This window comes from Mercurialis annua, linkage group LG1-X (genome assembly GCF_937616625.2).
Source record: "Mercurialis annua linkage group LG1-X, ddMerAnnu1.2, whole genome shotgun sequence".
Taxonomy (NCBI): domain Eukaryota; kingdom Viridiplantae; phylum Streptophyta; class Magnoliopsida; order Malpighiales; family Euphorbiaceae; genus Mercurialis; species Mercurialis annua.
The window spans coordinates 73,448,872-73,474,336 of record NC_065570.1 but is presented as its reverse complement, the minus strand read 5'-3'; the positions used below and the strand labels follow the sequence as shown (position 1 = coordinate 73,474,336).

Below are 25,465 nucleotides of genomic sequence, written 5' to 3'. Positions count from 1 at the left end.
TTTTCTTTTTACTCTTTATATTTTCTTATTTATTCCAGCCATGTTAACCTTTTCATCAATTTTTTTATTGTTCTTTTTAATTCTCCATTTATTTATTTATTTTATTCTTTTTGATTCCTCATTCCTTAAATCAAACCCTCATTTTTTCATTATTCTATATAAACACATGTCATGGCTAATAACCTGAAAGAATTTAGTTTTGTGTTGTTTTAATAATGAGAATTGAAGATTAAGTGATTAAAAAGAGTTGCGGAAATGGTGTTTATATAGAAGAATTTGATGGAGTGATGTGTGTGTGTAAACATAGGCACGTTATGAGCCAAAGAGGGTGATGGATGGCAGAATTAGTAGGTGATATTGTTAATACTGTTGTAACAAACACATAATTTTGTTATAAATTATAGAATTTGCTATTGGTTATTAACAGGTGTTGGACCCTCTTTATTTAATGCTTTTGCCTACATTTCTATGTTATATATACCTTGTTCTACTAATTGAGATCAGATATTAATTTATCACCGAAATATAAAGTTGGTTAATTAACTTCCGATAAGTTATTTCCATCAACAACAAAAATGTAGTTTCTAAAAGACCTTTTTTGATTATTTTTTTATGGTAAAATTTTGAGAAAAATTACACTATGCATCTTTCTTTTTAATTTTTTTATAACTGCTATAAAAATACTCTTTTTTAATTATTAGTTTTATAAAATACCTCATTTTATTAATAAGCTATTAGTAATCTACCAAAATGCGTTTTTTTTTTGCAAAAAATAAATAAAAAAAATTAGAACGTATTTTTGTAAACATTTAGTTGAATCGACTTCATCTTGAGTATTTTTGTAAAAAGCCCAAAATTTTGTCGGTGAATCGACTTCATCTTGAGTTCTTAATTTAACAGTATTAGAGGCTAATTGAGAACTATAAGAGCTGTAATCAAACAAAAGGGGGATAATTTTGGAGATTTCCAGTCTGAATTGCCCATAATAAATATATTATTAAAATTATATTTGATATGTATTATTTATGTATTTGAGATGTATTATTTATATAATTTTATGTGAGTATATCATTTTTTATATTTCTTCTTTAAATAATTATAAGATTATGTATTAGATTTGTTTCATATATGTATTTGAGATATATTTTTTCAATATGTTTCATTAATATTATTTGACTATCTTCGAGATACATATCAGATACATATGTTATACATTTCAGATACATGTCAGAAACATCTCAATTATATTTATTTTGAAATACATATTGATTCATCAAATGTGTTTGACATGTTTCTTAAATGTATTTATTAGACAAATTGGTAATATATAATTTATACATGATAAATATATCTTTGGTATGCGTTTTTTCGTTAATGGTGGTACCTCAATGCCTTCGAGATACATTTTCGGTACATCTCATATAAATTTTCGATACATCTCGAATACATCATCAATACATATCAGAAACAGTTCAAAGAATATTTAAATATATATGTCGTTTAGATGTATTTTTAGATACATCTTTCATATACAATTAAAACATGATAAATATATCTTTAATACGTATCATTGATAAATACTTTATACAATTTACAGAGCATGTGACATATTTTTTATTTTAATATATATTATAGATAAATTTTAACTACTCGTAAGTTATATATTCAATGCGTTAAATATATAACTCAAATACAAATACTATACATATTTGACACTTTTTTGTACATATCAGAAATAGTTTCGACGTATATTTTTTATTTTAATATATGTATTATGTGTGTATTTTGAGATGTAGTATTATCGATATATCTCTGATAAATTATCGATAAATCTATGATACATCGTGGATAAGTGTTTGTAATTCAAGTGAGGATGTTTAGTTTGATAAAAGTTGAGCTAAAAAAAATCACAACTTATTATTTGTATGCTTCAATTTATTGTGAATAGTAACATATCAAAATGTTATTGATATTATTTGATGCGTGAATTTTAATTAAAGCACGTGATACATATATCTTTTAATTTAAAATATATTATACATACACCTTAGAGACACATAAATAATACATATTAATAATATATTTATTTATTTATTTTTATTTTAGAAATATGAAAAAATAATAATCAGATATGTCCTTGATACATATATGATACATAACAGATACATAAACGATACATGTTTGAATAGTTCGACAAAATGACGCGTGACTGACGCACTCATCTGATGCGCGTGTCAGATGCATGTCAGACGCGTTTCTGACGCGTTTTTGACCTATTCTGACGCGTTTTTGACCTTTTTTTGTTTGTTTTGTGTGTGACATGTGTTGCATTCTCATTGGGAAGGTATTAAATGTAAAGTTTCAATTTTTTGAGGTGCTCATGTAATATTTCAGCAAATTTAGCATTGTTGTTATTTTTTCTCTCATTTTGTATAGTTTTGTTATTTTCTCAATAAAAAAATAAAAAATAGTAGTATTGGAGGCCCACATACTATGTGTCTGTATCTAGTAAATCTGTGCGAACCCAAATCTATCCCTCAGATTTTTCATAGCTAATTGGGTTGGCCTTCGATTTCAGTGCTAAAAATTATCTATAAATTATTTGACGTCATTCATTTCTCCTCCAAATTACTACTTCTCTTTTGTTTGAGAGCAATATCCAACTCTACAGTACTAATGTTGGCCGTAGAAGAGATTCTGTGTGAGCTGATGGGAGAAGATCAAGGGTTGCCTCCGGGCTTCCGATTTCATCCCACAGATGAAGAGCTCATCACCTTTTATTTAGCTTCTAAGGTCTTTAACGGCACCTTTTGCGGTGTCGATATCGCTGAGGTTGATCTTAACAGATGTGAGCCCTGGGAGCTTCCAGGTCTTTTTTCTATCATCAACTTTGCTTATTACTTGTGCTTCTGCGATTCTTACCATATTACATTTTTCTTGTGGCTATTAATATTTTGATTGTAAAGGTTCTATTAATTTACATTATTTTAAGCTTATAGTAGTGTTTTAATCCTTTAAACAACTCCTTTCATGCAAAACATACAAGAAACTCACAAAACTACTTCAGTCAAATCTTTGAGAATTGATGCATTTTCTTCATCTAAATCTAACGAAGAATACTTGCAACCCTACTGCAAGATCTCCAGTTGAGTAATGAACTACCGACACACATAGAATGCTCATTTAAGCTCTTACTAATTTTGATCCCAGCTGCTTTTTCCATGGCTTTTGTTTTTATTCAACCAAAAGTTCAATTTTTTTTTACATAATCCAGACATTTATATCCGAAGTATAGCATCTTTTTCTTGGAAATGTATTTAAAGTTATGTATGAAGTCGCTATCATGAAGTTGAGTATGAAACACACATACCCTTTTAACCTATTCCCCATCCATACATTTATGGATACAAAATTTATCCATGAGCTTCATTTTAACTTCTGACACAAAACCAATACACCAATAAATGTGGGCATTTCAAAGTGGTAATAATTAATATTTTCGGGTGGCATTTTGCATTTGTTGTTAAATCAGATGTGGCAAAGATGGGAGAAAGAGAGTGGTACTTCTTCAGCTTGAGAGACAGGAAGTACCCAACAGGACTAAGAACGAACAGAGCCACCGGAGCTGGCTACTGGAAAGCTACCGGCAAAGATAGGGAAGTTTACAGTGCTTCGAACGGCGCTTTGCTCGGAATGAAAAAGACTCTTGTTTTTTACAGAGGCAGAGCTCCGAGAGGTGAGAAGACGAAGTGGGTCATGCATGAGTACCGTCTGGATGGCGATTTCTCCTACCGCCACACGTGTAAGGTAACTTCTTTCCACACGGTCTCTGGTAGGAACCCATCAAGCTAGGGTTCTTCTGTATGTGTTTTGTCCATTTCTGGGTTGACCATATGTTACAAAACAGTAACGGGTATGCACGCCGAGTAGACAATTTTCACTATAGATTAACCTTATGGGTAGTTTTTGATGTGATATGTTTGATTTAACAATGCATCTTTTTGATGTCAAAACCCTAGCTGGCATTTATAATTAGTGGTTGGTTTGCAGGAGGAATGGGTGATTTGCAGAATATTCAACAAAACTGTAGAAAAGAAAAATGCATTTTGGCAAGGTCAAGGCTTTCTCTGGGAGGCCAACTCTAATTCTTTGCCTTCACTGCTTGAAGCTCCATCCACATTAATGGAATGTCAATCTGATCATGGACTGCAAAACCCATTTAACCCATTTCAAGAACATGACCTAAAAAGTTTACTGGTCAGCCCACTAGTTTCACAATCTCATCACATAAACAGCCCGTCACCATCGATGCTCTTCAAGTCTCTCCTCTCGCATCAAGATAGCACTTTGAAGGAACATTCTACTATTATCAAACAGTGCAAAACAGAAGCAAACTTTTCAAATTTTCAACTACCAGATGCTAACTTCAACTGGGTGCTCGATAAAATTAATGATCATCATCAAGACCCATTTCAAAGTCCCTTGTCTTTTGGTATGGATTGCAACGTTTTGGGGGTCACAGCAGCTGCAGCTGCGACAAATTCAGACATTACTGCTCATGAGATGTCCACTTCAGTTAGTCTCAACAGGGCCGGCTTTCAGATGACAGACTCCCTGCAGAATCTTGGCCATTAGATTCTTAAAAGATCTTATTCAAGTATTAAATCAACTATTGATCATAGTTTTTCATACATATTTATATATATAGCAGTCTGTAGATTAATTTAGTACGTTACGTACGTTGCAGCAGTTTGTCTGAATTATTATGTATTAATCGTTGCATTTAATTACATTAACATAAGGCTTTCGTATCAATTTTATTTATTTTTAGTTTGAATTATCTGTCCTTTCCTTCCATGCATGTACCTATAATCAATGAAGCGTTCTTCGAGCTGCATTATTATTAATATTATTGTTACAGTGACAAAAAATAAAGTTTTCTTGAAATCTTAAGTTTATTTAGTGCAAAATGATCAAATACATCCCAAAATTGAGAATTATGGATTTTCTACTAACATGTAGGCCATATATGTTTGGTTCATGGAATAGGTGCGGAATGGAATAACTATTCCGTATAGAATGACAATTTTTTACTTTGGTTCATGGAATAGATATTCCAAAGAATTGCTATTTCATGATTTTGTGGAATAAACACTCCTCTCAAAAACTAAAGAATGGCTATTCCATTCCTAATGGAATACTTATTTTATTCCATGCTATTCTATTCCATGAACCAAACATGGCCGTAGTGTAATTGAGTTAAGGTCACCATTCAATAGAAACTGCAACGATTAGTGATTGACTAACTTATATTAAGAGTAAATTATTCTTAGGTCTGACTGCAACTAGGACCTAATTCACATTTTGTCTTCTCTTTTAAAAATTAAATAATAATGTTTTTCACTTTTATTTATGTTAATGTTAAATTGGCCCTTCCTTTCAATTTCAGTGTTAGTAAACTAAATCCAAAAAATTAATTAAAAAAACTAAATTAAGTTTAGTCAAATACTTCCCAAATTTGCTCTTTTTTTAATTGCAATTGATGTTATGTGTATCGCACTATCTTTTTTTTTTTTTTGAAATGGTCACGCTATCTTCTTTAAATTTAGAGTTGCTAGTTATAAAATTATAAGTTAGGACCCCAATTGTTGGAAAAATTGAAACATTTAGAGTATTTGTCCCATTGACCCAGGTTGAGAGTCCGATTTGACTCTTTTATCTTTTTGAAAAAAATGTGGTGTGGAGAGCGAAAATGAGCAAGAAAAGGCAATGCTGTGGTGATGTGATAAGGTGGACGGGACTGGGGAGTTGTTGTATACTTAACCTTTAATAATAATATACAGTCGACCCTCTAATAATTAATATTCTATAAATTAATAATTCTAATAATTAGTAGAAAATTGAGAGAACAAACTTCGTTCCACGTCGGATAATTAATAATTCTATTATTTAATAATTAATAAAATTTAAAATATATTCTACATGAATATTAATTATTAGAGAGATTTTTTTAAAGAAATATATAACAATTGATGATTTATTTGAGGCAATACTAACCTTAATTCATAAAGTGGAAGTTAAAATACCATCAAATTATGATTTTCTTATTCTTTTGAGAAATTTTAAAAGAAATTATTAGATAAACAAATTAAAGTAAAGTATCTCTAGTATAAAAAATATTAAAAATTATTTTATTTTATGAATACAACTTAATAATTATTTTTTAGTTTGATATCAATTGATATTTCTTAAATTGAATATAAAATTATTTCTTTTAAATTGAGTGATTGTAAAGAGTATTTAGTTAGTTTTTTTAATATAATATTAATATATGGTCTATTAATGTAGATGCTTTTAAATATCTTTTATAATTTTTTTTATATAAATTCAATAAATTAATAATTCTAATAATTAATAAATTTTTGATCTATCATGTGTATTAATTATCAGAGGGTCGACTGTAGTACTATTATTTTGACGTCATGATTGAGTTGATGATTGATAATGGGCTTGGGTCCCTTTGCATGCATGCTCGCTGCTAATAGCTTTTGCACCTATATCCTCTGTTTGCCCTTGGACTTTTCTAAAAAAGAGCAAACGCTTTGTAACATAAAAGTCCATCACAATGGCATCAGCATACGGAGCTTTGTTCTTAAAAATTTCATGTCAATGCTTTAATCAATGGTGGTTTCCCTCAGTTTCAATCCTTTTTATTGAATATTGATCTGACCATATCTATTCTCAATTCTGGATTTAGCAACGAGCTACAAGTTAATTCTTGTATTTCAGGATCCAGTAGCTTATGACGATAAGCTTATTTTCAGTCCAGCCTGTATCAAACACGTTCAGCCGCACCAGGACAGCAATATAAGAACCAATGAGCGACCACCATCGGTGGCTCAATTAGTAAAGAAAGATGGTAACAACGGAGATGTTCCTTGTTACCAAAAAAATATGGTGTTGCAACAAATGACAAAGCAAAATAAGGATACAAATAATAGTGTCATACCACATGTCCGTCACTTCCGCTTAAGACTGAAACAAACCATATAGGCCTTTGTTTCAGCTCTGTTATGTTATAAATCATTGAAACAAAACTGCATTCCAAAAACATTAAGACATGCTTAATAGACTCACTGATCGAGTAGAAAATGTCTACAGTAAGCACTGAGCAGGTTATGAGAAGAGCAATATACAACTCAGTTCTAGAGAGGGAAAATATCAAACAAATTTTCACCCGTAAAAAACTACTCAAGAAAATCACTTGACAAGGTCCTGAGTTGAGTATTATTATATGCAGAATCACATCAAAGCTGCCCCTGCACCAAAATACATTTCAGGGTGGATCTTAGCAAAAATTATAAGGCATAATTCCAACATTTTGTTTACTGCAATGCCGACATAAAATGATGCTGTTCTCCAATTTATTCAAAAAAGTAGAATCAATTTTTCTATGTTTGATAAGCGCCCAACTCAAGTGATCAAAATTATGCTCCCAATTACTTAATTATATATAGATGAACTTAAGCAACAGAAAGTTACCCAAAATCAGAACAGCAATCACACAGCATCACCCTCCTGTTTAGCTAAACAGCAGGGAATGCTTAAACGTCTACTTTTATGTTTAAATTGCCTAAGCTAGTCAGCACAAATACCCAGCACCAAGATCATCTCATCTCGCTATTAAACGAGTTGAGTTATGGGAGAAACCTATAGAACCTAAATACAACAAGTAAGGTAAGACCTTGTCTTCTCTAAAGGCTCAATCCTGAAATAGAATAAACTAAAAGATACTACCGAATCGTTGTGATTCGCGGAGTAAAAGCATTCCTCGAACACTCTAGACTTAAACACAAACAACAGGGTCAAGAGATTATCACAGTAACACTTGAACAATTTAACCTTAGGTTATCCTGAATTACTCAACTTCCAAAATCTACTTAACAATTACAATTCTAACTGAATGATGAAAAATATAATTCATAAAGCCATCAAAATTAAGCAATTTTAGCATTTAAAAGGAAGATCTTAGTTGCTGGTTATTTAATCACACACATCATCTATTCAATCAAACTGTAAATTCACGAGTGAGAAAGAGAAGTGAATGTTTTTTAGAAGAAAACAAAAAACGAACCGAGAGCGAGGAAGGAGGATTTGGAATGGATGTTATTTGGGGGATTTGCTGTGTTGGGAAGAGGAAGCATATCGAGGTGGAGAATAGATCAAAGCCGCCACCATAATTCCTGGTAGTACAACGTACTTAGCCACCGCAGCCAGCTTCGCCACCAACGGCTCTCCTCTCATTATTATCGCCATTAAGTTTCCGCTTTTCTTTTTCCTGCCACTACTAACCCTTTTAAGGCAAACTATTAAATTACAATTTATTTAAAATATCACTAACGTAATAAAAAAACTACCTTTAGTTTTTAATTTCAATCAATACTTAATTTACATCTTGTAACTTAAGTAACCATAAATGTAGAACAGAGAAAATTCAGGCACTTTAGCTGAAACTTCTCCATAATATTAATAGTAGTATCCAGGAAAAGGAGAAAAACGGAGCTCTTGCTTCTTCTTTTCTCCCTCTACGTCGTCGTTTGCTTCTTTGTTAGAAGCTGAGATAACAATACACAACGCCACTCACTAGTGTTAATTTAGTGTTATTGTTTTAGTTGCTGGATTTTCTTTGCTTTTTAATAGCTGATAAAAATAGGTCAGATTTTTTCTATATCTATAATGAGATGATTATAGACTAGTACTTGTAGCTTAGTTTGAGAGTTTACTATTTGGTGTGCTTCTATTTAACAGTATTGATCTTAATGTGTAATTAGGTATGGAATGCAATAGTACTGACAGTTTGATATCATTAAAACTGCAATTAAGTGTACAAGATAAACATGATTTACAGGGTGATTTCTGATGTCTGCTTTAGATAGAGAATGGCAGAGGAGACACGACTGTAATTTTACCATTCTCTTATTTTTTTCACTTTGTTTGTTGTCGATGCCATTTTTTAATCCTTTTTCTATCGGGTGGGTATCGCGATGGCCTTACAGCAGGTAAAGAAAGTATTGCACAACAAGGAAACAATCAGCTCTTGTTGGATTTGATTGGGGCCTTGTTAGAGGTGTTTCTAGGCAAGCTCATTAAAAATTCATTTAATATATTACTAGTGTAGATTGTTATGAATTCTTCAAATTCATCCTCTCTTTCTTTTTACAAGTGCATTTGCCTGTCTTCCGGATGGACTGAAAGCGAGTCTGATTGAAACACAAGAAAGGAGAAATCAATTCCAGGAATTGTATGAAACTGTGCATTCTATTTCCACAGCTGATGCGCTCAAATCGTTTCATGATGACAAAGGTAGCAGCAGAGCGCATTGAATGTGCTAAGGCTTGGTCTGATACCACGAGCTCCGAAAACAAAATTTCCGACTCTAGTTTAGGGAATCATGCCGGAGAACTTCAGTTGCTTCTTCTTCAATCTCCTGCAATTGACTCTCATTTATCAGTAAAATAATTTGTGTACATAATATATTTGGGTTTAGTATGTTATGCGTACTGATATAATGCAAGGATTTTGTTATGTTGCAGCTGCTTTTTTATCATTGGTATGCGTTTACAAAATTAGAATCTATTGGAATTGCTAATTACACTCTACTAGATAATGTAGTCTGAGATAGAATTTATTGTGCCATTATAGTTCAGAAGCAAACTTTAGGAATTTATTGTTTTGTTTATACTTTATAGGTGCATGTATTGCAAGGTTAATGGAATCAAATCCAAATATTTGCATTGCATTCTATAGTCTCGTTGTTGGAAGCATTCGGGGCAAATAAGATTGGGCTACGAGTTGCTAAATTTAAAACGATGTATTTAAATCACTATAAACACGAAAGATAGTATACAAATAATCTCAAATAGGGATTACAAAGTGTCGCTGAGTTGGCATGTGGTTGTTGCTACATTTTGCCACATATGCTTCAAGCAGCCGGAAAACAACAATGGAAATTTTATATGCAAATAACCCTTTTTTAAACTTATATTCTGTTTTTCAATTAAAATTTAAGATACTAGTGAAATTCAGCAACTTGGCAACAACTGTAATGAATAGCAGCAAAGACAATAAATTGTATGGGTTGTTAAATTGTTTTAGAAGGTGGTCTTTATCAAACAAAAATAAACAAGAGGACAGAATGCGAACCTTCTTCTCTTATCCGTGGCCACATTTTGCACCAAGCACCATAACTATAACCCAAACGTTATTATATTCTCCACCTCATAAACTTCCGAACAAATCCCTTATCCTCTAATTCATCTGCAACAGATACTCTTCCCTGCAATACCTGGATTTTTCTTTTCATCGCTTCCAACTTATGGCAGCACCACAATCCTCCGACAGGAGGAATTCCAATACTCAGCTTTTGGATGAACTTGAAGAACTCAGTCTCTCTCTCTACCAAACTCATACTGCCACCACCAACAGAAGACCTGCTTCCCTTGCACTTCCTCGTACTTCAGTTCCGGCGCTAACTTCTCTCGCTGAGATTACCACTTCCAAGCCTGATGACAAATCCGCCTCCAGGCCTCGCTCCAGGCGCATGTCCTTGTCTCCATGGCGTTCTAGGCCCCAGCCTGACGACAATGCACCGAGTGATCGAGCAAAGCCATCCAATCGAACAGACACTAAGAAACTGGATGACACAACAGCTTCCTCGGAGAAAAAGGGGATTTGGAACTGGAAACCAATTCGCGCTCTTTCTCATATTGGGATGCAGAAACTCAGCTGTTTGTTCTCTGTAGAAGTTGTTGCTGTCCAGGGTCTTCCTGCTTCAATGAATGGCCTCCGCCTTTCTGTTTGTATTAGGAAGAAAGAAACTAAAGATGGAGCAGTACACACTATGCCATCGAGAGTTTCACAGGGAGCTGCTGATTTCGAAGAAACCCTTTTCTTCAAGTGTCACGTGTACTGCACTCCAGGCAATGGAAAGCAGTTAAAATTTGAGCCGCGCCCATTCTGGATTTATGTTTTTGCAGTTGACGCTGAAGAGCTTGATTTCGGTAGAGGTCCTGTCGATTTAAGCCATCTGATTCAGGAATCTATGGAGAAGAATCAAGAAGGTACCCGGATTCGGCAGTGGGATACCAGTTTCAACCTGTCAGGAAAGGCAAAAGGTGGAGAACTTGTTCTGAAATTGGGATTTCAGATTATGGAGAAGGAAGGAGGTATTGATATTTATGCTGACGGATTTAAATCAAGTAAATCGAAAAACTTCACTTCTTCTTTTGGTCGTAAACAGTCTAAAACATCATTCAGTGTCCCAAGTCCGAGAATGTCAAGTCGAAGCGAAGCTTGGACTCCTTCACAGTCAAAACCAGCAGTAGATCTTCAAGGAATGGACGACTTGAACCTTGATGAGCCAGCACCACTTCCTGCCCCACCTTCCTCAGTTCAGAAACCGAAGGATCCAGAACCAAAGATTGAAGAGCTTGAACTTCCAGACTTTGATGTTGTGGATAAAGGAGTCGAGATTCAAGAGAAAGAAGAGATTGGGGACGGAGGGTCTGAAGAAAATGTTGAAGTGAAGTCAGCATCCAGTGAGGTTGTTAAGGAGATCGTGCACGATGATCAGGTACATCTTACCAGGTTAACGGAGCTTGATTCTATTGCTCAGCAGATAAAGGCACTTGAATCTAAGATGGGAGAAGAAAATTTAGTTAAAACAGAGAATGAAAGTGAGTCGCATAAACTAGAAGCTGATGAAGAGACAGTAACCAGAGAATTTCTTGATATGCTTGAGGATGAAGAGCTCGATACATACAGATTCGAAGTTTCCTCTTTCCAACTTGGGGAAGCTGATGATTCCACAGAGGCTGACTCAAAAGTGTACGTCTCTGATCTTGGCAAGGGATTAGGTTGTGTAGTGCAAACTAGGAATGGAGGCTATTTGGCAGCCATGAATCCTCTGAATACTATTGTTGCAAAGAAAGACCCTCCAACGTTAGCTATGCAGCTATCAAAACCAATTGTAATACCGGCAAACAAATCCCAAAGTGGGTTTGAATTATTTCAACAAATGGCAGCTATTGGTTTTGAGGAACTCAGCTCTGAAATCTTGTCGCTGATGCCCGTGGAGGAACTGATAGGGAAAACTGCAGAACAGATAGCTTTTGAAGGCATTGCTTCGGCAATCATCCAAGGGAGAAACAAAGAAGGTGCTAGTTCAAGAGCTGCTCGTACCATTGCTTCAGTAAAAACCATGGCTACTGCAATGAATACAGGTAGAAAAGAGAGGGTTACAACAGGAATTTGGAGTGTTGATGAAAAGCCATTGACAGCAGAGGAAATTTTGGCATTCTCATTGCAGAAGATTGAGGCGATGTCAGTTGAGGCCTTGAAAATTCAGGCAGGAATGGCAGAGGAAGAGGCACCATTTGAAGTCTCTCCGCTCTCTGAAAAAACAAGAACAGGTGAAAAAGAACAACATCAACCTCTGGTTTCAGCCATTCCACTCGAGGACTGGATCAAAAATTACAGCTCATCTACTTCTGATAGTGAGTCGGGGGACCCAGCATCAATCACCATGGCAGTGGTAGTCCAGCTACGGGATCCCTTAAGGCAATATGAGGCAGTTGGAGGTCCCGTTGTAGCACTTATTCATGCAACATGCGCTGATATCAAGGAAGAAATGATTGATGAGGAAAATAAATTTAAGGTGACAAGTTTGCATGTTGGTGGCTTGAAGCTGAGGACGGGAGGAAAAAGGAATATCTGGGATACAGAGAGGCATAGGCTGACTGCAATGCATTGGCTGGTGGCATATGGACTGGCAAAGGGGGGGAAAAGGGGAAAACATGTGTTGGTAAAGGGGCAAGATCTGCTGTGGAGCATTTCCTCAAGAATAATGGCTGACATGTGGCTCAAACCGATGAGAAATCCGGATGTAAAGTTCACAAAGTAGATAAATGCAAGAGTGATCTTGTTCTTGAAATTTATTTACAATATTCCTGCACACAGCAAGCTGAGAGTTAAAAGACTGGAGCTAGAGCATAGTGCGGAGCATTGATGAAGCTTTATTGTTGGATGCCAGTAAGTAAATAGCCATTTTAAAAAAAAATCTAAAAGTACACATCTTAAGTATATGGGATTTGTTGCATTTGTCACTATGTACCTTCTGTTGAATTTTGTTAATAATGCAAAATAAAGTTCTCAACTATTCAACAAGCACTAGAATGTGGCATCAAATCTGAGGAAGTGGAAGTGCTCGATAACAGATTGATCCTTCTTCCATCTCCATAAAAATCTCCAAAAGTGAAAGATGTTTCTTGAAATTATGAAATGCAAATGCATTAGGATAATTGCAATTACATAATAAGTTGACAGTTATGACAGCAAACTGTCTTGGAGACTATCAACCCAAGCAAGCCTGTTACTGTTATGGCTCCTAGAGCGGGCAAAAATAATTGCAGTATAATAATATGTATCTCGAGGCACATACCTGAAATTGTAGCATCAATGAGCTTCTTAGGTTTCGACAAAAAAAAAAGAGCTTCGTAGGTCCAATCAATTTCGATTTAGATTCAAGGAGCACACCTCCTTCCTGCAGATGTTGATGCACCTTTTGACAAAATTATGAAACAGTGACATTCTTTCCTTTTGTGAGCTGTGAGCCATTCCAACTTGATATTACCTTCAAGAGCTTCTCAGACTCTTATCTCCACACTGTTACTCTGCAGTTTAGGTGCTCATTCTGCACTAAATTCATCCACTTGAACATTCAAAAGTAATGCATCAACAACAACATCTATCATTGTCCATATTTCCTTGATACGCGGGTGATTTGTCTCATTTACAGCAAACACATTTACCTGGTTATCAACCTCTATCCAGCTATAACCAGGATTTTTCTGGATCCCTTTATCTTTTATCAATTTTCTGATATCTGCAACATCTTCCAATTTGCCACAATCTGAATATATATGCGCTAGAAGTATGCAACCCCCAGATTTATCCACATCCAATTCAAGCAAGTTCTTCGCTGCAAATTCTGCTAATTTTGAGTTCCAATGGATCTTGCAAGCACTGAGCAGAGCCCCCAAAACATCAACATTTGGCATAAAAGGCATTTCTTTGATCAAAGTTTTGGCCTGCTCCAGCAATCCAGCCCTTCCAAGTAGGTCTACCATGCATGTAAAATGTTCATGAGTTGGCAAGATGCCATAATCCTTAGTCATAGAATCGAAATAATGTTTCCCTTCCGTTACAAGGCCTGCATAGCTACAACCTGATAAAACAGATATATAGGTGATATGATCAGGTTTGTATTCCATCCTTAACATACTCTTAAAAATCTCTATTGCTATCCTGCCATGACCATTCTGAGCATATCCAGCTATCATTGAATTCCAAGAAACTAAATTTTTCATACTTATTAAGTCAAAAACTTTCTGTGCTTCGTCAATTTGTCCACACCTTGAATACATGGTAACAACACTATTCGCAACTGAAACATCAGATCCAAACCCTAGTTTTTCAGCCTGCACTATGATTTGTGTTCCAAGTTTTAACATTGCTAAGTCAGCACAAGCACTGATTGAAGTTGCAAAGGTTATGTCATCTGGAATAATGCGTTCCCTTTGCATTTGCACATACAATTTGAGACTGCATTCCCAAAAGCCATGCTGAATATACATGCTTATCATGGAGTTCCAAGTTATGACATTACAGTCGGGAGTTTTCTCAAAACAAGCCTGTGCATTTTTAACATCACCTGCTTTAGAGAATGCGTTTATCATAGCTGTCCAGGTTATTATATTTCTGACCTTCATCATTTCAGACACAGAAATTGCTTTCTGAGGATCATCACATTTCGAGTACATTGTTATAAGAGAATTCCCCACGGTAACAAAGGAAGCCATCCCAGTCTTAATAGTGATTGCATGAAGTTGTGAGCCAATAAAAACAGAGTTCGGATGGGAGCAAACTTTAAGAATTATAGCAAGAGTAAACTCATCCAAGGCAATAGGAATCTGCCTCATTTGATTAAATAGCAGCAGTGCTTCTTCTTCATTCCCACAGTGTGCAGTTCCATTAATCAAAGAAGTCCATGAAACTGCATTATGCTCAATTAAGCTGTTAAAAACCCGCCTAGCTAAGTCTAAACGCCCAAATTTTGCATACATATCAACGAGACCATTACCAACATAAACATCAATGATGGTTCCCATTCTCACCATCCAAGCATGTATATGAGTACCCCATTTTATATCACAAATGCTGGTGCATGCACCGAGAACGCAAGCAAATGTCATGGAATTGGGTCTAAAACCTTGAGTACACATATCAATAAACATACTGAGAGAAGGAACACTTAATCCATGCTGCGAGAGTACAGAAATCATTGTGCTCCAAGACACATTGTCACGTTCTGGCATTCGGTTGAATAAGTTGAGAGCCTTTCCAATCCCATAAGAATTAGAATAGCCGTAAAGCATACTATTGAAGCAAAATAAACTCGGATTTGGGATGCTCAAAAATACTTTCTCTGCATGGCTAATCTTACCAGACTTAATATACATGTCCAGCACTGAAATTCGAATCGACAAGTTGGCTCTTCCAAAATCAAATTTCTCCGCAATACCATGTAACTGAGAAGCCCACCTGAAACAAGCAAGAGCACCACAAGCCTTCATGGCACAAGAGAAGGAGAGCAAGTTAATGAAACATGTAAAGTTCCGAAACATGAAAACAAACACCTCGAGAACATCCTCATACTTGCCATTTCTGAAATAAGCAGACATCATAGAGTTCCAAGAAACGGAATCTCTGTGAGGCATTTGATCAAACACCTCCTTGGCCTTCCCTATGGTACCCGCATTACCTAACCCAGTGATCATGGTATTATAGGTAAAAACATTGGGAAATTCCATGGCAGAAAAAACAAGGGTAGCGTCATGGAGAGAGTGACAGTTGAAGTACATATGGAGGAGGTGGTTTTGAAGGAAAATGGAAAAGCATAATCCTGTGGAGATGAGTTGCGCGTGAAGCTTTCGAGCAGTGGGTGTGGAGGAACAAACTTGCATCGATTCGCACATCTGTTGAGAGAGTTGGATGTATTGGGATTGAGATTGTTGATCGGAGAATAAACGAATTAATACAAGTGGATGACGCCGATGAGGGTTTATGAATTGGCGCCATAACAGATTGCCGATCATTCCTCAATCCACATTCTCATTTGTTGCTCTTAATTCAACAACGCGGGAAACTACATTCATTTTTATTAGACCAAATTATTATAAGCCATCAGTCACATTTTAATCCCTCCTGTTTGAAACCATATGATTTCGCTTTTATATTTAGTTCTTTCGTTCATTTTGTTGTTAGCCAACGGAGTTAATAAAACTATATGATTCCGCACTTTTATTTTTCTAAACAATTCCGTCCCTCGCTTTTGTTGTTATCAACGATTTCGTCCCTCGTGTTTAAAAAATTAAACCGTTTGATGGAAATTAAACGGTTGACTAAACCGTTTGATGGAAATAAAAGTGAGTGACCATATTGTCCGATTTTCAAATTAAAAGAACTAAAGTATAAATTATGATAAATATGAGGAATTTCGTAATAATTTACTTTTTTTATTGTCTAATAGATACGACGTCGTTCGATTGGCTGAGGATTTTAAATTGTAAACAAGACCTTGATAAAGATATTTTCAATTTTTTTAATCTGCAATATTAGGTAAGTAAGTTAGCACTTGAAGGGGAAAATAACAAATATATTTTCAATGAAGGTTCATGGGCGAAAAAGAAAACAATTAAAGATAAACTTATGATTTTCGATAACAACATTCACAAATTAGTTAATTTGGTTTATTTTATCCGTTAAGCGGAAGTGTCAGAAAATGATCAAAGCATTATATATAAATTACGTTACGACTGAGGTGGCAAAAATATATTGGACAATATAAAGTTGAAGGAGTAAAATGAAACAAAACACCAGATTTATGGTTGATTTCATTTAAAACGCCAATTTCATATATGTTTTTGTCCAAGGTCATAAATTTCATTTTCTTTGATATTTTGTACCAAGTTGAAGGGGAAAATCAACTTATGTTGTATTTATTTTTGTAGGTAAAAGGTTCTAATGAAATATCTATTTGATCCTGAATTTATTATATATTGTCATTTAATTGCAAAAAATTGGTTTACTATTATAAATCAGCTTCTAGGTTTATCAATTTAACCGATTGTTCAAAATTTATCACTTCTAAAAAATATTTTATTGACTCGTTGATAAAAATAAATTGAGCAAATTGATCACAATTTCAAAATTTTAAAACTAATTTATAACACAATTAATTTTGAAATCAATTGATTGGAAAATTAATTTCTAATAATATCAATTTTAAAGTTAATTGATTATAATTATAAATTGATAATTCAATTAATATTAAATTGAGAATGTTGCATATAGACTATAATTAATAGGGATGTAAACGAGTTGAGCTACTTGAAAATTATTTGAGATTAATTCAAGAAAGAAGCTCAATAAATTCCAGTTGAGTTCGAGCATTTAGTGAATCAAATTTACTACCAACCGACTCAAGTATCATTTTAATATGTTTATATTTTATAGTAAAATATGCCAAATATAAATTATTTTTTATTCTTTATTTAACTCGAGTAGTAGTTCAATTATCATTCGAGCTCGAACTTATATAACATATTCGAATTCGAGTTCAAATTTAGTCTAACTCGGAATCGGCTCGTACGCCCCTGATAACTATGCCTAAGTATGATTTTTGTTGGTTTCTTGCTTCTTAAAATAATACTATAAAAAACGAGTTTACATATTAGGGACAAGTTGTAGTTTTAGGCTGTATTCCCTTGCTCAATTTCTTAATATTAATACTCTTTTGATAAAAATAAAAAACTAAAAAACGAGTTTACTAGACATTTTTACCGATATTAGATCTTTGCATACTATGGTCATATAAAATTTGCTATTTTTGAATTGCAGAATAAGATTCAAATAAAATATACTAATATTTATGAATTATAGAATGAAATCCTGAAGATCCGGTTTAGGTAGATTTGTTGTCATTTTATAATGGAATAATGCAGTTGTAGATCTATCTTTGTTTTCATGTTAAAGGCATAAATGATCATTGGGGTGAATAAGCGCAATGGATCCTATCACATAAGCTTAATATAATCATATCAGACAAAGAAAAACGATAAAAAAAAAATCAATGAAATGATACTAATTTTGTGAATATGGAAATATCAAATAAAAAATAATTATTCAGCACAACTATTATACAATATCATTCACATAACAAACAAATCAAACATTTTGCAATATAAGAATATTTATTGATTAAAAGAATCAATAGTAATTAAATATTCCAATATCGCGAATATTTATTAGCTTAATATAAAATGACGTAATATAGCATTTATCTGGAATAATAACTCTCAAATAAATTATATAGTGGCTTCATTGATTAATAATTTTGTTTATAAGTACTTATTAATGATATGAATTTTAGTGTGTTGGAGTTTTATGTGTTGGATCTATATGCAACAACTTTAGTTCCTTTGCTTCAAGTGGCGAACCTGTGTATCTTTTTCCCATCTTCAAGGAACTAATTCCAGAACATCGCTTTGGCTTGTGTTTAACTATATCAAGAAAATTACACCAAGTAGTTAGATATATCATCAGAACTCTCTAAGTATTTCTATATTAAGAAAACAATATATGTGTGTGTTATTTCATAAAAAATATAGATAATTAAGTTTATATATATATAAAATTATTATTAAAAATACTAAAAAAAATTTGAACAAAAAAGCGTGCATGTTTTGTCTAATAATATTATGTTTTTATGTTAATTTTTTTTAAAATAAATAATAAATAATTTTACATTCTAATTAATAAAATAAAATATTATCAAATTATTTAATTTATTTTCTATGATTAAGCAGTTTATAATTTGAAATTTTTTAATTAAAAATTGAATAATTATCTATTAAATTATCAAAAATTCTTATAATTTTTTATTTTTTTACCAAAACACGTATAACATTTTTTTTAGATATGAACTAATTTGTTATAAAAACAATTTAAAATATTATTCTCTCTGTCCTTTATATTTTTTTGTTTTAGCCTTTAACACACGAAAAAATTATGTCTAAATTTATAACAAAATTAATTGTATTTTAGAATTATTGATATTTATGATTGTTTTTTATTTGTGTTATTGTATTCATTCAATAAATTAATAAAGAGTGAATTTGAAAAAATAACAACAACTGTTTTTTTGATATTATAAGATGATAAATATTATAGACAATATCTTTTAAAATAATAAATATTATGAATTGGTGAGAATAATTTTAATTATCAATTAGAATTTATTTTCTATTTAATATTTAAATATAACTAATTTTAAAAATTATTTTTTATTGTCCGCTTGTTTAGTACTTGTAGAATCAACGGGAGCTGGTGGTTTCTTACGTGGCAAATGCCTGAATAAAATTATTAAAAAAAATAAAAAAAATATTATGTTTGTTATTGTCATTTAAATAATAAATACAAAAGATGGAGCAAGGAAAATTAAAAAAAGTGAGAGAGAAGTGGCTTTATAAAGCATAAGGGGTGATATGATGAAGATTAGTGAAAATACTGAATAGTATTAGTAGTACCCATGTCCACCGCAACACAAAAGGCCATTGGCAAATCACAAGAGCCACACCACATGACAAGCTTCGCCTCCTTCTCTACTCAACTTTTTGGCTGGTTTCATATACGTTTTTTTTTAATATTAAAAATACTAGTATCTCGATTAATTAGGTGGATTCGGTACTAAAATAATAAAATTCGATCAAAACAATTTAAATTTGTTCCATATTTAACTTTTTTTTTTATCAAAGACAAACCTGTTCTAAATTGATTATTGGTGGGAAGCTATGTACTTTTTAAAGTTAAACCAGGCAAATCACCGTCTGAGAAGAATTCGAGGTTCGAACGCCCAACTTCTTTGAAATCGAAACTTTTAGTTACCGAATACGCCTTGCCACTAAAATTGACAATTTGTGTGATTATATCATAATTATATCGTGTACTTGTTTTAAATTGAGATATTATTTAATCCAAATTTGATACGTTAGCTCATCATATTGGATTTTAGATTCGAACACAAAACATTATTTAATGAAACTAACATATATTTATTTGTTTAACTCATTTATTGATCCATCGATATATATACAAATAATTCATTTAACCCGTTTACTATAAATATACACAATAATTTGTTTAGCACATTTTTAATAGCATATTTAACATAATTAACTTATTTTTTAATAAAATAATTATAATCATTTATACAAAACAATTTATTAAATATACAATAAATTTGCTAATAGCATAAGTTTTCTAAGAAAAGCAAATTAAGGAAAAATCAAAACAATAAAACTTCTAAATAATTATAAATTTATCGTCGATTGATTTTAAACTTTAAAATCTACAACATCTATTATAATGTGTGATATGAGTATAACTTATTTATATAATTGACAAAATGGGGTGTTTGTGGGAGAAAACAATTTCACGATTTAAGAGATTATTGCTCGTCTTTATACCATTTGAGATATAGCTTATATGTGTGATATGAGTATATTTTTGATTAATTTATAATATCTTTAAATACATTGGTTATGAATCAAATGGATTTAATCCGTTTTGTCAATTACATTTGGTATCGTAAACAAAATGGTCTATTTTGTTATAAATTATATAAATTCAATTAAAACTGGTTTAATTTGATCATATCATGTCAGCACACTGAGTTGGAAATTGCCATCTCTACTTAGTTCACAGCATACCAAACCCGCCCGTGCTGGATGCGATATACATTGATTTCACGTATTTTAATTTTATTATATTATATTGTTCTTTTCTACTTATAAACTAAAGAAGTTGGCAGCATGAATTCTTTTGCAAGTAAGCTTACGTTGGATCCACGTGGCTCCGTCTACCCACGTGGCTCCACCACATCATCTTTGAGCCATCTCCCTCTCTTTGGAAAGGTAGTGGGCGGGCTTTATAAAAAGTATTGACACTATCAACTTAATGTATTAAAATAAATGGCAGTATTAATAAAATGAAAACTACACTTTAAAAAACAAAATACAAGTATAGTTTTTAACGGTCCAATATTTTTACAGAGGAAGTACAGTTCATATCATCTCAGCTTCTTCAATTATTGTAATTATTCTGATGTCACATTAACTAAAATACAAAAGGGAAAATAAAAATAAAAGAATATGTCGATAGTTGATTGAAAGAAGAGTAGATCGGTTGTGTTTCCTACTTTATTTATAGTATTTAATTAAATTGAATGTGCATATCTTTATACTCCAAATGATAGTGGTGAATAGTGAATTGTTTTCTGGGTTTTCTTTTATTTTAACCGAGTGAGTGGCTCCCTAGTATTTGACGAGTGTTCATATTAATCTTAGTTCTTTATTATTTGCCAGATATATCACTTTTTTTTTTTTTTTTTAATTTTGGAATTCTCTTCTCACTCAATCGAAGGAGCCAGTTCATGGATTCCTTCTTTATATAAACACTCGATCTAGTCTTAACAGTGGCATGACTATGTTTTCTTACAGCAGGATTTCTCTGCCAATCCTCACCTCACCCTTTTTTTAGGGTTATTGAGAATCTAAAAAGGTATTTTTGTTTTTGTTTTTGCTGATGTCCATCGGTTTTAAATTGAATCCATTCGTTAGATACTCTTTTAAGTGATAGAATATGCTGGGATAGGGGTGATTTAATTGTACTGAAATTTTGAAGAGATGAAGGACATCAGATCTGAAATAGGGATCATTTTGGCTATCTAAATTCTTGTTTTGTTGCAGTTTAGTGCAGAATTGAGAGTTTGTTTGATTGATTACAAAAATGAAAGGAGCTGTACTTGTGGCTATCACTGCTTGCATTGGTAGCTTCTTGCAAGGATGGGATAATGCCACTATTGCTGGTAATTTCTTCTAATTCTTTTATTCTTTCATGTAAAAGTTGCTGATTTCAATATGAACTTCTGGAATTCATCATATCAGAAATCAAATTTGCCTTATTGCTATGTTTACTTTTCTATGTCATAGTATTATCTTAGGATGTTGCTATAGCGCGTAATTGTCAGTGTCGGATATTGATTCGGTGTAGATCACTTAAGCCGTCTCGAGGATTTGCTTAAGAATAAGAAAGAATTAAATGCTCTTGTTATTTGCTCTTCTGTGCTTTCAGGGGCACTCGTTTACATCAAGAGAGACCTCAATTTGCAAACATCAGTCGAAGGTCTGCTCGTGGCCATGTCACTTTTTGGAGCAACAACAATTACAACATGCTCAGGAGCCATATCAGATTGGCTTGGTCGCCGTCCAATGCTCATAATTTCCTCAACACTTTATTTCGTCAGCGGTTTGGTAATGTTGTGGTCTCCAAATGTCTATGTTCTATGCGCAGCAAGGCTATTAACTGGATTTGCAATTGGTCTAGCTGTTACGCTTATTCCAGTCTATATCTCCGAGACTGCCCCATCAGATATAAGGGGAATGCTAAACACACTTCCGCAGTTTACTGGTTCAGGAGGCATGTTTTTGTCATATTGTATGGTTTTTGGGATGTCCTTGTCACCCTCCCCAAGCTGGAGGTTGATGTTGGGGGTTCTTTCCATACCTTCCATGCTTTATTTTGCATTGACAATATTTTATCTGCCTGAATCCCCTCGATGGCTTGTGAGCAAAGGAAAGATGATTGAGGCAAAACAGGTTCTACAGAGATTACGTGGACGGGAAGATGTTTCAGGTTTATTTTGTTCTCATTCCTTCCTCTTCTCTTTTTATCCATTTTTCTTTGTAGGAAAAAGATTTTGAATTGTGTTTACCAAATCAATGGCATTATTCATTGTTTGTTTTAGCAGAGAAATCAGGGACGGTTATCTCTTATTGTATGTGCATATTTATTTCAAATGTATCTTGAAATAGAAGTTTCCATGTATGTTCACATCATCGAAATTCTATTTACTTGGGAACAAACGTGTCAACTTTTCTGGCTCCTAGCTTAAAATCATTGTTTTTGAAGGTGCTTGATATTTTACCAGCTTGTTAAAATTATTATTCACTTAATTTAAAACTGAATACTTGATAGTTTCGTCATATTTACTCGTAATCGACCTGATTCTGCCAATATTTGTCTGGATATATGCGTTATGGCTTAAGGCGCTTAGTGTATATGATGATTTATCCATATGTTTTAACTGAAATCAAAATAACATGCAACAGCATTTCAAATATCCAGCGATCAACATTTATAAATATCATTTTCCATTTTGTAGCTTATGGAACTGTATGAACTGGTTGCTCCAAATCTTTCTGTGGCTGCAGGTGAGATGGCTTTACTAGTTGAAGGTCTTGGTATTGGGGGTGAAACATCGATAGAAGAGTACATAATAGGCCCAGGAGATGAACTTGCTGATGATCATGAGCACGCCGCTGAGAATGACAAAATCAAACTATATGGACCTGAAGCAGGTCTTTCCTGGGTTGCTAAACCTGTAACTGGACAAAGTTCCCTTACCCTTGTCTCTCGCCATGGAAGCATGGTGAACCAAAGTGTTCCCCTTATGGATCCTCTTGTGACTCTTTTTGGTAGTGTTCATGAGAAGCTTCCTGAAACAGGAAGCATGCGGGGAAGCATGCTTTTCGCTAATTTCGGTAGCATGATAAGTACAGCAGAGCCTCATGTTAAGCATGAACACTGGGATGAAGAGAGCTTACAGAGGGAAGGCGACGACTACATGTCAGAAGCTGCCGGGGAAGACTCGGATGACAATTTACACAGTCCGCTGATCTCACGTCAGACAACAAGCCTGGAAAAGGATATGCCACCCCCTCCTTCTCATGGCAGCATTATGAACATGAGACGTCATAGTAGTCTCATGCAAGGAACTGGTGAAGCAGTTAGTAGTACAGGTATTGGTGGTGGTTGGCAGTTGGCATGGAAATGGTCTGAGAGAGAAGGTGAAGATGGAAAGAAGGAAGGTGGATTTCAGAGGGTTTATTTACACCAAGAAGGTGCCCCTGGATCTCGTCGTGGCTCTCTTATTTCACTTGTCGGCGGTGATGTTCCCGCAGAAGGCGAGTGCATCCAGGCTGCTGCTCTTGTTAGTCAATCTGCTCTTTATTCCAAGGAGCTTCTGGATCAGCATCCGGTTGGACCTGCAATGATTCATCCAGCTGAAACTGCTAAAAAGGGGCCACTTTGGGCTGCTTTACTTGATCCTGGAGTTAAGCGTGCATTGATTGTTGGGGTCGGGATTCAAATCCTTCAGCAAGTAGGTCCATTCTTTTCACATATACTATTCTCTTCGGCATCTGCTTTTATCATTTATTAAATCTGAAGTAGCAACAGTAGGTTCTGATTTACATTTATGAATAGGTCATTAAGTAGTGGCTAACAAAGATTATTGTCATACTTGCTCGCAGTTTTCTGGTATAGGTGGTATTCTCTACTACACTCCTCAAATTCTTGAACAAGCAGGCGTTGAAGTTCTTCTTTCGAACCTTGGCCTTAGTTCGGTGTCTGCATCATTCCTCATCAGTGGAATAACAACACTCCTGATGCTTCCTTGCATAGCTGTAGGCATGAGGCTTATGGATGTCTCCGGCAGAAGGTGATTTGCATTTGTGCATCGAGCCTTGCGATCGTGCATGGTTTTTAACCAAACAGCCTTTTTATGTATTTTCATCTGAAAAATTCTTATATTGTTTAATAAATTGTTCTCTTTGTGCAGGACATTACTACTAGCCACTATCCCTGTGCTTATAGGTTCGCTTGTGATTCTAATCATAAGTGGATCTGTCAACTTGGGTACAGTTGCGAATGCAGCAATCTCAACCACCTGTGTGGTGGTTTATTTCTGCTGTTTTGTAATGGCTTATGGGCCAGTTCCAAATATCCTATGCTCGGAGATCTTCCCGACAAGAGTGCGCGGTCTCTGCATTGCAATCTGTGCCTTAGTATACTGGATATCAGATATCATCGTTACCTACTCACTGCCAGCAATGCTGACATCGATCGGTTTACAGGGCGTGTTTATCATTTTTGCTGTTATGTGTGTTGTGTCTTGGATCTTCGTCTTCTTAAAGGTTCCAGAAACCAAAGGCATGCCCCTTGAAGTCATTACAGAATTCTTTGCTATCGGTGCAAGACAAGCTGATGCTGCCAAGAATCAGTAACTGACGGATGGTCTTGAAAATGCTATAGACTTGATTCTTATACAGTTTGAGCTGCTAAAGATTTCACCGGATGTGTGTATTCAGAAATTTTTGTGTTGTCCTTTTGAAATGAATATTCTATACATTAAGTGATTTTTCCTAATATTTTGCATGATAGCACC

General features: G+C 34.0%; 4 protein-coding genes, 1 long non-coding RNA gene and 1 pseudogene across 5 annotated transcripts; 4 read left to right on the top strand and 2 right to left on the bottom strand.

The window, feature by feature from the left end:
* The first annotated feature begins 2,506 nt into the window (after nucleotides 1-2,506).
* On the top strand, nucleotides 2,507-4,815 carry LOC126665569 (protein CUP-SHAPED COTYLEDON 3). Its single transcript, XM_050358400.2, has 3 exons — nucleotides 2,507-2,869; nucleotides 3,533-3,807; nucleotides 4,051-4,815. The coding sequence occupies exons 1-3, from the start codon at nucleotides 2,677-2,679 to the stop codon at nucleotides 4,633-4,635; spliced, it is 1,053 nt and encodes a 350-aa protein (XP_050214357.1). The 5' UTR covers nucleotides 2,507-2,676; the 3' UTR covers nucleotides 4,636-4,815.
* Nucleotides 4,816-7,102: 2,287 nt separating this feature from the next.
* Nucleotides 7,103-8,523, bottom strand: LOC126665570 (uncharacterized). Its single transcript, XR_007637662.2, has 2 exons — nucleotides 8,135-8,523; nucleotides 7,103-7,319 (listed from the first exon to the last, which is right to left on the bottom strand). It is a non-coding gene; the product is annotated as an uncharacterized LOC126665570 (long non-coding RNA).
* A 310-nt stretch (nucleotides 8,524-8,833) lies between these two features.
* On the top strand, nucleotides 8,834-9,592 carry LOC126676165 (uncharacterized; annotated as a pseudogene).
* On the bottom strand, nucleotides 9,140-16,300 carry LOC126665567 (pentatricopeptide repeat-containing protein At2g13600-like). Its single transcript, XM_050358397.2, has 2 exons — nucleotides 10,204-16,300; nucleotides 9,140-9,487 (listed from the first exon to the last, which is right to left on the bottom strand). The coding sequence occupies exon 1, from the start codon at nucleotides 16,212-16,214 to the stop codon at nucleotides 13,746-13,748; it is 2,469 nt and encodes an 822-aa protein (XP_050214354.1). The 5' UTR covers nucleotides 16,215-16,300; the 3' UTR covers nucleotides 9,140-9,487; nucleotides 10,204-13,745.
* LOC126665566 (protein PLASTID MOVEMENT IMPAIRED 1) lies at nucleotides 10,376-13,216 on the top strand. Its single transcript, XM_050358396.1, has one exon. It carries the CDS (start codon nucleotides 10,376-10,378, stop codon nucleotides 12,959-12,961), a length of 2,586 nt encoding a protein of 861 aa, XP_050214353.1. The 3' UTR covers nucleotides 12,962-13,216.
* A 5,017-nt stretch (nucleotides 16,301-21,317) lies between the features above and the next one.
* On the top strand, nucleotides 21,318-25,446 carry LOC126676918 (monosaccharide-sensing protein 2). Its single transcript, XM_050371256.2, has 6 exons — nucleotides 21,318-21,738; nucleotides 21,927-22,045; nucleotides 22,312-22,872; nucleotides 23,451-24,400; nucleotides 24,552-24,739; nucleotides 24,860-25,446. The coding sequence occupies exons 2-6, from the start codon at nucleotides 21,967-21,969 to the stop codon at nucleotides 25,302-25,304; spliced, it is 2,223 nt and encodes a 740-aa protein (XP_050227213.1). The 5' UTR covers nucleotides 21,318-21,738; nucleotides 21,927-21,966; the 3' UTR covers nucleotides 25,305-25,446.
* Nucleotides 25,447-25,465: the final 19 nt, after the last annotated feature.